The 14,572-nt window shown below is 39.6% G+C and overlaps 1 protein-coding gene across 4 annotated transcripts in view; it reads left to right on the top strand.

The window, feature by feature from the left end:
• sema4c (sema domain, immunoglobulin domain (Ig), transmembrane domain (TM) and short cytoplasmic domain, (semaphorin) 4C) overlaps window positions 1–14,572 on the top strand; it is a 98,521-nt gene that overhangs the window by 59,771 nt on the left and 24,178 nt on the right. For all 4 annotated transcript variants that reach the window (XM_087171599.1, XM_023397690.2, XM_087171597.1 and 1 more), the window contains one exon: window positions 9,104–9,258. In XM_087171599.1, the coding sequence (XP_087027725.1) occupies window positions 9,104–9,258 (155 nt within the window). The remainder of the gene's footprint in view (window positions 1–9,103; window positions 9,259–14,572) is intronic.

Genomic DNA, 14,572 nt, shown 5'->3' with positions numbered 1-14,572 from the left:
GTGAAACAGCATTTTTAGTGTCGCACATGTTGTTTTTGGACATTTAACATACAAAAAAAATCACATGACACAAGCGTGCTTGGTTGTCACATGTGAAGTATGTTTCCTGGATTTCATGTGTTTTGTTTTTTTTTTTCCTTAATGATGTAGTTTGATTACATATTTATAATAAATGAAACAGTAGATTGTCAGGAAAATAATCAACAGTTTTGAAAGTCAAATTATTAAGTAATTTAACAAGAAAAAATGCCAAACATTTGCTGGTTCCTGCATTTCAAATGTGAGGATTTGCTGATTTTCTCCTTTTTACATTGAACCACAAATTGATTGTTGTGTAATACCAGTGCAAAGGCCTGATTTGGTAACCAATAAATTATTGACAGGTGGATCAATTATGCAACTAATTGTAGCCCAACTACCCTGCCTAGTATGGAACCTAAATTGTCTCTTTGTTTCATGGTCTTAACAGCTTTTCACTCGGATAAGAATCCCCCTTGTTGTGAACCACCAAAAACCGCATGTACATTTTTCAGCGAATCAAATTCCAAGACTATAGCATAGTTGTGCTGCACTGCTCCAGCTCCACAGGCTCCCCTCTCTCATTGTGTGTGTCATCGGCCACCACAACGTTGTACAAAAAAGGCCTAACTCTCCGCAGTTGGCGCCCATCACTGTACCAGTCATACATGCCCGACCATGACGCTGGAATGGAAAAGCCTCACTTGTGGCATCAACCAGCTCTTGATTTGTTCCGCTTGTTGTGGATTGCAATGGCGACCCCCCACCGAGCAAGGCTGTTTCACACCCCCCCACACACACCACCACCGCCACCCTTCCTCTCCTGCTTTCATCTCCCCCCTTCACCCCCCTCCAGTGCACTCGCATGTTCACTTGTTGTGTTAATCCACTTTTACCACTTCCTCTCCTCCCACTCTCCCATCCCTTCATCTCACTCTCTTCCAATTCTGTTGAATTCAATCAGAAACAATAATGATAAAACTGTGTAGGAAATACAAATGCTCCACAACCAACAAACAAGGGTTTACACATTTAAGCCATGTAGAGAGGAGTAATTATTCAGCTCAAAACATGCACTTTAATTATGTATTTATCAATGTACTTAGTTTTATTCTTCTTAGAGAATTGAATCAGTCATGAGTGAGTTATGCACATGAATTCCTTGTGTTGCAGTCTGAATAATCCTCTGAATGTCATTTACTCTTAATGTACTCTAGCATTTAATCTATATTAACCCAAATACAACCCACAATTGGCACAGGGTATTTTTGCAGAGCCAGCCAGAAGAATTGTGTACATCTTTCCCAGTCTTGTCTCTCTTTCTCTATCTCCATGCTCTCATTCTGTCTTCCATCTGACTCGCCTGTGAACTTGTCGTGTGTTCAGCAGACAAAGCTTGTGCATCCACGTGGGAGTGTGTGTGTGTGTCTTTGTGTGTGCAGTGCTGTGTTTTTTTTTTTCCTTCAAAGAGGGTACCTGCTCAGATGAAGGTCTGACGCAGCTCTACATGCATGCTCAAGTATATCTGCATGTCTGTGTGGGCACTGCACAATGTCTCTCCCTCCTCTGTCTGTCTGTCTGTCTGTGCCTCTCATTCGCTGTTTGTCGCTGCTTCAAAGCTCTCCCAAAAATAGGCCTTTAATCATAGTTTGGTGTGTGAGTGGCTCGGCGGTTAGAAGCTATAAGCAGAGGCTGGGTATATTTATAGCAGGCAGGGAGGGGGAGGCTGGAGCTCCGCTGGAAAGCCGATGGAGGCAGATCACAGAGGCGAGACCCGGTGCGAGACCTTTTCAGCCGGCCATGAAGCAACAGGCTGCTCGCCCTTATCCCCTCCTCCTTCTCCTGCTCCACGCTACATGGGAGCTGCGTTTGGTCCGGCTTGGTTTGGCTCAGTTTGGTTTGGGTGTGCACATGCATACATACACATCTGGGATCACATACAAGCACGGACACGTACGCAACTTGCTTGAGATAGCTAATCCATCGAGGTGAACATTTTTGTCCCTGCTGCTGCTTTCTAAGAAGCCATGACGTTCAATACATTACATTCACAAGAAATGAAAGAATTCAAATTATCTTTTTCGGAGAGTCAAGGTTTTCTTCCTACTTTGCCTGCTTGCCATCCTCTTGATAATGTTTCAGTATTGTTGCGTGACCCTATAGTTGTAAAGGAACTTATACTGTGTAGTCTGACAAACATCAAATGCACAAGACACACAATAGGTAATAATGTATAAGTAATAATGGTCAAGTCTCAGATGTTCAGATGCTCAGTTAACAATAGCATTAGTTACATGTATGGTTACATGGCTTTGACCGAGGTGGAAAAAATAACTAAGTACACTTCAACATCAAGTACTGCACTTCAGCTCAATTTTGATGAACTTGTATTTTACATTTCAGAAGGACATTTTGTACTTTGATCACACTATATTTATCTGGTAACTCTCATATTAATCTTACTCTGAAGATTAATACGTTGACATACAAAACATAGGCCCGATCCCCATGTCCTTACTCACAGATTTTTCACTAAGTCCGTCATGGCTTAGCGTTTAGTCCCACTGTCAAGTCATCATGTGTATGAGGGCTGTCTAGTAGACATTTTGAGCCCTTTATGTAGACTTTCTGTAAGTCATTTCTGTAGACTTTGCCCGAGGGAATCACCCACAATTCATAGCGTTGTTGTATTAAACACCATGAGAAGCCATAATCCAACAGTACTCTTTTGTTTATAAACAGGGAGCGAAGGGAGGGAGTAAAAAAAGAAAATCAGAAGTCCCAAACCAACAATTGCAGCAACATGTTTAGTGTCGTCATAGTAATATGATACGTCACAAAGTGCTGTCTTAGGACAGCTATAGGACGAGTTTACAAAATATAAGGCACTGCTATGGAATTACACATGACATCATCATTACATCAATGACAGTTCAATTTGTATTATAATACATCATAATACATGAGTCATGGTTTGCCATGGCGGACATTTTATGTTTGGATTTTAGTCACTTAATACTTTATTTATTTATTTTATTTATTATCTGGTGACCCTTTTAGATTTATCTTGGTACCTCCTGGGGGTCCCAGGTCCCAGGTTGGCAACCACTGATGTAAAAATATAGCCTACATGAGTTTCAGTTAATGGGCTAAAATGTGCAAAAGTGCTTATGTGGCTCTTCTAAAGGCCATTTATCTTCATGTTTTCTGAATCCGTTCGTGTGCCAGCCATTGAAATGATGCATTAAATGTATTTACTTCAGAATCAGACCTGCAAAAGGTTATAACCCAACATCTTTTTATTTTAATCTATGTATTGTTGGTGGGATTGCTGACAAAGCAATCCTACTATATGTTCTTCTCTTCGGCCATGTTCTTTATTATATTTATCAGTGATATTATCCACCCTCACAGATACAGAATAGTCGCACTATTTCTCTCTTTCTCTTATCTTCCTCTATCACACAGACAAACAAAGAGAGAGAGTCAGTGAGAGGCCTTGTACTGCAGTCTCTGATCATCTCTGAGCCCTGTGGTACTCCGCTCGGTCATGGTTTCTTTGCTCCTTTTCTCTTCCTTCTTTCTGTTTCCGTGCTCATTTGTTTGTATTTCTCCATCATCTGTTGGACTCATTACACCTCCCCCTTGTCTCTGCCCTCTGTTTCTTATTCACGCTCTTTTATTTATAATCTTCCTCTTCGTCTGATCCCAAACTGTTGTCTTCCAACATCAAAGGCCTTGTAATTTATTGCAAACCATCCTTACACACACGCACACACACACACACACACACACACACACACACACACACTCACAATCACCATGTCCTTAAGCTGATGGACAAGTATTAAAGATTTCAACAGTTTCAAATACAGTGCACTGACAGGATTGGACAACATGTATCTTGTATCTCTGCTGCTTTTTATTTTTTTTCTTGAAATCAATTCCATACAGCTGTAACAACATCTTTAAAATTCAGCTTCTTCCTAAACCTACAGATGCTGTTTACATAAATTTAAATTCACATCGTGTCTTTCAAACACACACACACACACACACACACACACACACACACACACACACACACACACAGATGAATCACAGGTGTGGACAGTTTTGTTTCTGTTATAGAGAAACCTACAATCAAGCAGGTTGCAACCTCACACACATGCACACCTGCACACACACACACACACACACAGACACACACACACAAAACAGGTAGCCTCAGGGCTGCCACAGTGTGGTGGCAGATGGTAAGTGCGTCTGCCCGTATCGACTCTTAATGACAGAGCTGCTGATCACTTCAAACAAGCCACTCAGAGCGAAACTTTCCCTCTGCTGGTGGAGAGAGACGTTCAAGTCACTGAGCAGGTGCCCTGGAGAACTGTTCAGGACTCTGCATGCAAGTGTGTGTGTGTGTGTGTGTGTGTGTGTGTGTGTGTGTGTGCGCAAATGCAATGTGTCTTTTAGCTTATACATAAATTGTGTATATTGAGTGTACAGATGTGCACTGATTTGTGTGTGTGTGTGTGTGTGTGTCTGTGTGTAGCCATGTACCCTGACACAAGTGTGCATGTGTGTGTGTTTATGTGTGTGTGTGTGTGTGTGTGTGTGTGTGTGTGTGTGTGTGTGTGCCTCAGTAAAAGTGTGTCAGCTCTGGAGTTTTTTTGCCTGGCTGTGTGGAACAGCAGATGTGCTCAGTTCTCCCCTGAGGATGTTGCCTCTCTCTGTCTCTCTCTCTCTCTCACTCTCATCTAGCTCGCCCATCCGTACATACCCTCCAATGTTTATACACCAGTGCTCTTCAGATAATAAGCTGACTTCAGTACTTATCCCCCTTCCTTCCTTTGGTTACTAATTCCCTGCTCTTTTCTATCTCTCTCCGTCTGTTTCTCTTACAACATGACGCCTCTCAGGTTTTTTCACCTGAACTTGTTCAGATTGTTTATAATGTTTGCTGCATGTTCACAGTGAAACACACACTCACACAGATGGAAATCGGTTAGCATCAAGGTTTTATCGCCCCGTGATGGTTAAAATTTTGTTTTACACTTTAATATATAAATAATTGTACATAATATCAGTTTTTGTCCTCATTAAAAACAAGTCCAGGGCCAGGGGTCTGGAACTCAAATGACCTGGGGCCACTGGCCAAGTTGGTCTCCAAGCTTTAATGATCTGTGGACCCAAAAACTGTCTGTCTGGTTAAGAAATTATCATTTTGGTGCGGAGGTTATTAAAGGGTGTTTGGTCATAACTGCAATTTGGAACTAGGAACTGGTTGGTTTTTTTTGGAGTCTGAAGCCAAAAAATTAAATGATTGCTCTAAAATAAGAGTTCAAACTGGAAAACATAATAAAATGATTAAAAAAAATGATTGCAATTTTAGGAAGGCCTTGTGAAATTTTCTGAAAGGACAGATATGATGTAGCCCCCAAGGTTGCAAAATAATAATGTCCAATATTCTTGTTTTATATAGTCATAATAGAAGTTATCTCAGGGCACTTTTCATATAGAGCAGGTCTAGACCATGAATACTCTATGTTTATTTACCCAACACCTTTGGTCTATGATAAGATAAGTTAGTCCTTTATTAGTTTTACAGCGGGGAAATTTGCAGTTGTCAGGACATTGATGTTTTGCCAATGTTGAAAGCGATGTTGGTTTTCTTTTCTTAAAAGAGATCACAAATATCTGAAGCCACAATAACGAAATCTTCCAAATCTTCAGTTTTTGCCCTCTGAGATTTTTGGTGTCACATGAGTGTTCCTGGTGAAAAATAACAAGCTGCACTTTAAATGTGAAATAAACTCATTCTTATGCTGAGAATTTACAGCCTTGGCAGAAAGATTGAATAATTATAAAAATGAATGAATTAGCAGGTCAGAAAAATTGTGGGGTGGTGTTTTGGACAGATTTGGAGCTTGGCAGTTGACACAAACTTGACACTCCTGAGCTCCTGTGAACTGACGATGTGTGAATGTTCCATTATTGTGAGCACTTTTAGTTGTGGTTCCTGTTCGCGCAACAGTTGAGCTGGTTTTTCTTGACCTTGGCGCCACCTTTGGTGTAAAAAGGTCAATGCATTTGATGCGATTGCACTCAGCTGTAAGTAATGCTGCTTTTCTGTAAAAATAAAAAGCACCACTTCCTGTGCAGCAGATATTGAAAGGGATCACCTTGTGTTTAAAGCAGCAGACAGAAGTGGCTTTACACTGAAGGACTCTGCAGTTCAGTGGCCTCAAGGGCATCTTGATGGTTAAACAGTTACCATCAGGCGTCTAGTAACAAGCTTCCTTCCTTTTGTCTCTCTCTCTCCCACACACACACACACACACCCTTCATTATGTACAGGCTTCTCCATGTATGTAAGTCAGTGTAGGCCTAACTAGGCCACAGCGTCACATGAGCATTTAGTCGCAGCATAAATCACACCAGTTCCTGCTGTTTCCCTCCCTGGATTTCAGCTGCTGTGTTCAGGCGAGAACAATGATTAAAGAAGTAAAAAATATTCTTGCTTGCTATAGAAAACAAAAGAAATATATAATCTTTGTCAGTTTATGAAATCACACCACCGTTGTCGGCTTGCATTTTGCACACATTCTCTCAGCCCAGATAAAGTGGGAGAGAGAGGGAGAGAGAGAGAGAGGAGAGGGAGAACAAGGTGACACTACAAGCAACAAGAGTGTGGATAATGAAGACTAAACACCATCCTTTCTCCCTTTCCTCCTGTCTTTGTCTTGCTTTCTTTTCTGCTCTGCACCAGTAGTCTGTCTGTATGCTAGTCAGAGAATTTGAACAGTGTGCTTTTGGGTGTGTGTGTGCGTGTGTGTGTGTTTGTGTGTGTATGTGTGTGTGTGAACAGCAAAACAGCGAGTGCATCTTTGTTAAATTTTGATATAAAAAAAAGTCAGCTCTGGTTTTCCTACACACCCTGCAGACAGGACCGTGGAGAAAGTGTTTGTGATTTTTTTTTTTTTTCTTCATAATCTTTTTGAGATTGTTTGTGTTGGTCTGCGAGCTGTGAACGCGAGGAACAACCAAGAAATATGGGTAATCCTTAAAGATATGAGACAATCCTGAGATAAGTCACATCGATTCAGCTGTTTGATGTCAAAGGATCAATAACTGGGTTTACGAGGAGGCTAATATTCTGTTAACTCACTGAGTGATGGCCCAATCAGAGTAAAAGGCCTCATTTATTCCTTGTATTAAAATACGATCTGCATCTGGATGTGCACATCAGATAATGAACTAATCGCACTCACAGATTTACACCCATTATTAGTGAGCATTTCTAAGTGTTGTTACGCTGTGCATTCTGCCCACGTTGTCACTGGGATCACATTTTCCATTTGCAATAATGCTGCTAGCTCCAACTCTAAATCCTTGTATTGTTGTGTATAGGTGTTCTGTAGAGCCTGGATTAAGCTGCGTCTCTTCCATGGAAGGAGTCTTCTCAATGCTGCAATGCCGAGTTTATATGTCCTTTAACAATCTTTAGTCTAACAACTGTGTTAAACTAAGGCAAAACACAATTGAGGTTCTTTTCTGAAATAAGATTAGCTGTTTTTTGTCAATTTGAAAATTACCCGTCTTAATGGAATTTTTATTGAACAAGTGTGTGATTACAAACATCTGGCTCAACAACAAGCTCACTTTTAAACTCACATTAAAGCACCAGGTGATTGAAGCTTTTGAGGATTTATTTCTTTCACTGATAAAAAAAATGATTGTTATTCTGCACAGACCTGCAGCCTTTCCATCATTCCCAGAATCTGTTCTCATCAAGATCCTTCTCTTAAAAGCTGTAGATGTTGCCGAACTGTGGCGCTGGATTGACAGCTGGTGGCTGTAATGGTGCACGCCACTGCAATCTTTGTCAAAACAAGGGCTGGTCTAAGAGCGCATCATTGCCTCTTGTTTATTTGCACAGCTTTTCCAAATACACGGCCGCCTTATCTCACTTCTGACATGCAGATCTGGAACTTATCAGACTCGCCCTGAAGACTTCTGCTTCTGCTCCAGGTTCTCAAAGTAAATACGGAGCTTGGGAAGCTTTCAGTGCAGCGTTCCATCCTGCAGGAATAATTTACAGCAGATCTTGGAGATAGACGCTGTGGTTAGTTTCAGCAAACCCATTAGGGCCTGATGAGTTATAACCGTGTGAGCATGTAGTTAAACTGCTTTACATTCATGTTGTGACGACGTTTTGTGACTTTTTCGCAGTTTTTAGAGTAGTCTAGAGCAGTCTTTAAACGAAGGACTCCTGCTTCTCAGAGTGTATTAATTGTTAATTACTCTAAATGTACTGGGGTACTTTGATAGTTGAGCACTTAATACAGGTGTAAATGGGGTCAAATTGAATCTTGTAGCCACTTAAATTACATAAGAGGCCTGTTACAAGCTAATACCCATATCACCAGCAAAACCGTTGATACTTACATCTGCGTTAATTGATTTTTTGGCCACAAGAGGGCAGCGCAACAAGCTGTAAACACAACATTATTAAGTTATCCCTTTTATAAAGCTGATACAGCAAACACACAGTTACACACAGACACTGAGAAACATTAGCGTTCCTTTGGAGTCGTGCAAATATAAGTGCAATATTCACCTCCTCCCTCTTTTCCCCATAAAGTCCTGAAGGAAATATCTGGCTTGTTACCTGCTTAGGTCCTTTTATATATATAAAATGTAAAAACTAGGTGATGTTTGCAGAAATCTGGGCAAGTAAATGCAAAATGATATAGTTGAAGATCACGAGTAAGACGAGCTGGCCACAGGGTTCAAATGTTCAAGAGCTCTCAGAGGTTTGACTCTGTACTTGATGGAGAGAAGTAGTGTGGGGGAGATGTGTCATGCAAAAGCAGGATGAATGACATTAAGCTATAGGCGGTGAGCGAGGCTCAGTGGTGTGAAAAAGCTGAGACATCGACAAATTTCAGCAACTAAAGTGTGAAATGTTCTTCTCAGGTTTTATTCTGTCGTCTGTCAGCGGATCAGCTGACAGGAAAGATGAGATATTTTGCAGCGAGGTGTTATCGGTGATGTAATGATGTGTTTGTGTGTCTCTCTAAAGATGTGTTGGACAGCATGGCGAGGTTCAGCGTTCAGGGGGTGTTCAACTACAGCATGCTGACTCTGTCTGACCACGAGAGGGTTTTGTATGTCGGAGCACGGGAGACGCTGTTCGCCCTGGACCCCAACGACATCAGCAGACAGCTCCGACCACAGGTAACACACACACACATACACACACACACACACACACAGATGCACATACACCAGTGCGGGGGATTCAAATTTGCAAAAGTTCAATATGGACAAGAAAGGATTTCAAGAAAAACAATTATATCAACAACACTGCCTGACTGTTGCTGCAAACACCCACACACTCTGAAAGGCCTTTGTAGAAATGCAAGAAATTAACTCACATAAGATTTAATATCAAAGTGCTTTGTGACGGACAGCTCGGGAACAAAAGGTATCATCTCCTCCACACGGCCTGGTAACCGAGCATTCCCGAGATAAACACTCATTTCAAATGCTTAATTTGAATACACCAAATTCAATCCTGAAATAAATTGTGATATAACTGTTGTATGAAAGTATATTAGATCTTACAAAGGTTCAGCTTGGATAAGCAGGAAAGGAAAGGAAACAACCAGCATCGCCTTTGCCTGTGCCACTGTTCTTGGTTGCCAATTAACTTGCAGACTGACCTTATTTTATTTCTTTATTTTTATTTTTTATTTTATATTTTTTGGCTCATTTTTGAACTCAAGGACATTTGAGAACACACAAAAAAAGAAACTCTGGCAGATAATCAAAGAATCTAATAGCACCGTAATGAAGCTGACTGAGTCATACTAGTTGTCGGGGCTTTTATTGGTCTGGCCCATATTTCTTTTATGGAATTTTCAGGCCTTGTAGAAGCTAATAATGTACAAACTGTCAAGCATCTTGGTACTTACTCAAAATTTATTAGTGTGTCCACCTTGAAGGGTCAAAAATATAATAAAAAGTATTAATTGCTGCAGCTAAGAGCTCTGTACCTCCATCAACATTTCCAAGGCAGAACACAGCCTTGGTTTTGGTTTAACACACAGGTTTTTTAGGAGTTTAATAAACTGTTTTTTAAAAGGATAAACCAAAAACCAAAGTGTCATAGGATTTTTTTTTTTTGGCCCAGGGAGAAAACCATGGAGCCCCGAAACCAACCTTTTTTTTTAAAAAGGTTATTAGAAGTCAAAAACAAAAAACATCAATAAAAACTGTTGGTGTTATGAATATGAAATGTAAAAAGTTCGTGCACTTCGAAGTATAACTTTAACATTAGCTTGCTACAGAAATACAAAGTATATTATACAGATGATTAACAGCACAGACACTGCACTGACTGGCGGCTTTATAAAGTTAGCTTCAGCAAAGTAGCTAGCTGAACAGGCTAGTGCTCAGTGTGTTTAGCTATCACGGCTTTTTTGTTTTTTGTTCTGCTTTGTCTGTTTGAACCAACTGAAAGTTAAAGTATGTATTATTATATGTATTAAAGTATTTTATTTCTTTTTATATATTATATATATTCTTGTAACAGCAGATCAAACATTTTAGCCAGCAAGCTAATGTTAGCAAAGTTGAGTTACTTGGAAGTCGACAGACATCGTGCTTTTATCTTCATATTCATCTTCAAGTCCATCGTCTTCATCAAAGTCAGTTTCTCTTTACATTTCATATTTATAAAACCAACATTATTCATTGATGTATGTTGTTCTTGACTTGTCTGATAACCTTTTAAAACATTTTGTTAGTTTTGGGGCCAGAGAAAAACTTTGGTTTGTTTTTAAACCAACAGCGAGAAAAGTAAAAGTATGAAGCTTTATCTTTCTTTTTATACTCCATTTTAAATATATTACCAAGAATATTTTAATAATAATTTGATGTTTTCAGTTATATTTGGAGGGTTCTTTACTTTAGATACATTAGATTTTGTCTGTTTTCGGCTCCATGTATAAAATCTTTCAACTGAGTTGAACTATGAAAATCAGCAAAGACGTCTCATGAAAATTAGATTTCTTGTTAATTAGGATAGAGATTTTTACAGTAGCCTATCATTATACATATTGGAATCAGTTGAGATGTTTTCTGAAATCTTGCCAGGTTATTACTTTAATTGGAGGTTTATTTATTTTTATCTGGTGCTAAAAGCCTCCAACAGTAATAGTGTGAGTATGCTGCCAGATATTAAGATCGTAATATGTGCAGCTATTGGCTCCAGTATTTCACTTCTATCAGCACAAACATATCCACTGTGAATGTGTGGGTGTACACAGGCGCTCAGACACGTATACACTTACGCAGACGTTGGCCCAGTTTCTCAGAGTTTATGATGCACTTATTCAATCATGTTTTTTATTGTCCTTGTTTTAATTTGTGGATCTTGTTTTTCTGTGAAGCACTCCGGGGAAAACTGTTTGTTAAAAGCGCTAGATAAATACCCTTGACTTGACCTGACACACACTTACACACACAGAGCTGCTAAGCCTGAGAGACTTGATCTGGTTTTGCCTAGTTTCCTCAGTAATTGGTCCATATTGCAATCAATACAATTACAGCAGTCCAATGAAGGCGTAGTGAGCAGCCTACAGCGGTTTGGGAATTGTTATCTGATTTACCGCTGTAATGAGCAGTTATTAGATGCACACGCGCACATACACAGGCACAGGCTGTTTGAGTGAGGGCCATGAGACTTACAGTAATGATAAGACCACCTGTTGTCAGCCCCCAATGTGCAACGTAGAGGGAAAGAGGCAACACAGAAAAATGACTGAGCAAGGACAAGGGAATAGTCCATCCCCTCTGTCACCATCTGCCCATCACTCTCTCACTCATCCTCCTCCTCCTCCTCCTTCCTTCCTTTAGCTGCTTCTTTTTTTATGTCTTTGCTGCCACCTCACTCACTGTCTTTCTTCATTACTTTCATGTCTGTCTTTCCTCCCTGGACATTTCCTACGGATGGTTTTTCAGAGACAGACAGCTCCCGTTTGTGTCTGAAGTGTCTTCCTCTGCATAATTTAGTTATTTTTTGTTTTTGAATGTTTTTATTTTCCACTTTCACAAAAATGACACATAAACATAATGTTGTGCAGCCAGTGAACATACCATAACATCATAAGTACCATCCACAAAACTAAACCAAACAAAATAAGATTAAATAAATAGATAGATAAATATAGAACCAGGAACAGGACCTGTGGAACACTTAAAGTTATAATATGTAACATTTCCACATTAAAATGTCTCAAAATTACCTATGCTATATATTTTTATATTGAGTTTTCTTCTTAGATTATCCCAGATGTTCCCAGCAATTCTCAGACCAGAGAAATATGTGATTTTCTGATAATGGTACATGTCATTTGATCGCCTGTGAATGACATCATATCCGCTTTGTTCATGTGTCAGCATTACCCAGTTTAAAGCCACATTTTTAAGATACACTTTTTACACCTTGGTCATTTTCAACTATATATTATAACTGGATAAAGGACTTTAGTCATCGGACGTCAGCTCCCAGCCCTTCCCTAATGTGTCATGTCCGCCGTATAGCGAAACGCTGACTTTTAATGTGAAACTGCTTTATTCAGTGTTTTTACCAGCTATAATCACAGTTATAATTCACATTCATCTCTTCAGCCCCATTCATACTGGCCGCTGCTAACTCCATGTGAATGACGTCAAGAAAAGTTAGAACCCATTGTCTGATGGTTGAGGTACGAGTGTGTAGGGGCTTCCAACGTACCGCAGTCATTGTCTTAGCGGCTGTTAAACCTGCAGGCACAGTACACCTCTGATATTCAGGGACCTAAAGTAAAGAAAAATCATTTAGTTATGTTCTTTCCCATGATGATTGTGGATTGTTTCATTATTTCATTTATTAATTGTGTTCAGTCGTTCCATTTGGAAACACAGACTCACTTGTACAGGTTTTACCTTGTTCCAGCTTTATACTTTACAGCGTTTCACTAATCATAAGTCCCACGCTGTGAGCTGAAATGACATGAAATATGATTCACATGTCTACTGCTCCTTCCTCTGCAAATCATATCACACTTTCAGCCAGCACTTTGAGTTACTTGAGAACCACTGTTCAATTTAAGGTCTTTTTTTTTTTTCTTTATTCATTTGCTACTGGCCAATGCGTAGAGTGCGCTGATGCACTGTGAGATTAAACATGAGAGATTAGCACGTGCTTTTAAAAAACGCTGAATCCGAGTGGTCATGTAATAACACTGAGTTCCTTCCCAAAATAAATGTTTCCACTTCATTTTCAACAGCTGAGACCTTTTCACTGACCACGTAAGATCCCGCTGTTAACCGCACTTACTTTCTACAATCTATTTGTCGCACAAAGACTCTAAGATAAAGACACTAATGTGATGAGAGTTGGAGAATTTCCCCACGGGCCGTTGCTTATTATTAGTTCCGTGTGTTAATGTGAGGCAGAGGAGATTTATTCTGGCAGACGTGTCTTTGTGGGATGTTTGTCATTAACAGTGAAAGCTCCAGCTACTTGCTACAGGTTTTTTATTTTTTTGGTAAAGTACCTGATCTGTGTGAAGCAGACGAAGACTGATCATACAATAAAGCTGAGAGTGACGAGTGATAAATAAGAATAAATTAGAAATACCAATAAACTGCTGCTTAATTTGATCTGGTCTTAGTTTAAAAGTCCATTAGTTGAAACCACAGAGTGTACAGGTAATATTTCACAGGCCACTCATCCCATTGATTAATTCAGTTATTAAATCTTAACCATTATAACGCCATCATTTCTCCAGTGAACATAGGAAGACTGAAATTTAAATGTGGATATTCAGTGGACAGCAGTTGAGAGTAGTATATTATCATATCAGATAGGAACTGGAACAAAATTTGATATGTATTGTATCTAGAGACATTTTTATGCTCAAATATTGAATGACTTTTAAATATTGGATCACACAAAAGTTCATTTTCATGATAAACCAGGTGCATCGCTTCTTCTATTCAAGACCATTAAAAGTCAGAATTATTACACGATATAAAAGTAGGTGTTATTCAAGTTTATGACTACTGGTATGTGGCAGTAATCCGTTTGTTTGATTGCTGTTGGTTTAAATCCAGTCAACTAAATCAGAGTTTAATTCTGAAATTACTGCAGCTCTCAGCTTGTAATGGCTGGCGTAATTATTTCTAATGGTGTGGAAAGTCCTCAGTAAACACAGTTTATATTTTAGACCTCTTTCAATAGAGCAAAGTTCAGCCATGTGTCGCACAGTCATTAAAAAAAACAGCTACTGCAAATAAACCTAAATAACAATCATCAGTAAAAGGTAGTATGGACAGAAGGTGCACCATTCTTTTTCTTTTATTATTTACTTGTCCCTCACATGTTTCAGCGGAATTGGACCCTTGGTGGGACAGTGTGTTATGGTTCACCTTCTTGTCAGTCTGTTTTTGATCCTTTAAACAACAGTGTAATCATCAGGGAGCGGGACCTCACGGCTTC

Source organism: Seriola lalandi, unplaced genomic scaffold, assembly GCF_002814215.2.
Source record: "Seriola lalandi dorsalis isolate HSWRI2012SDOR001 ecotype SW California unplaced genomic scaffold, Sedor1 jcf7180002054883, whole genome shotgun sequence".
In the NCBI taxonomy this organism is placed as follows: Eukaryota; Metazoa; Chordata; class Actinopteri; order Carangiformes; family Carangidae; genus Seriola; species Seriola lalandi.
The sequence above is the reverse complement of the archived record's forward strand: the minus strand, read 5'-3'. Positions and strand labels throughout refer to the sequence as shown.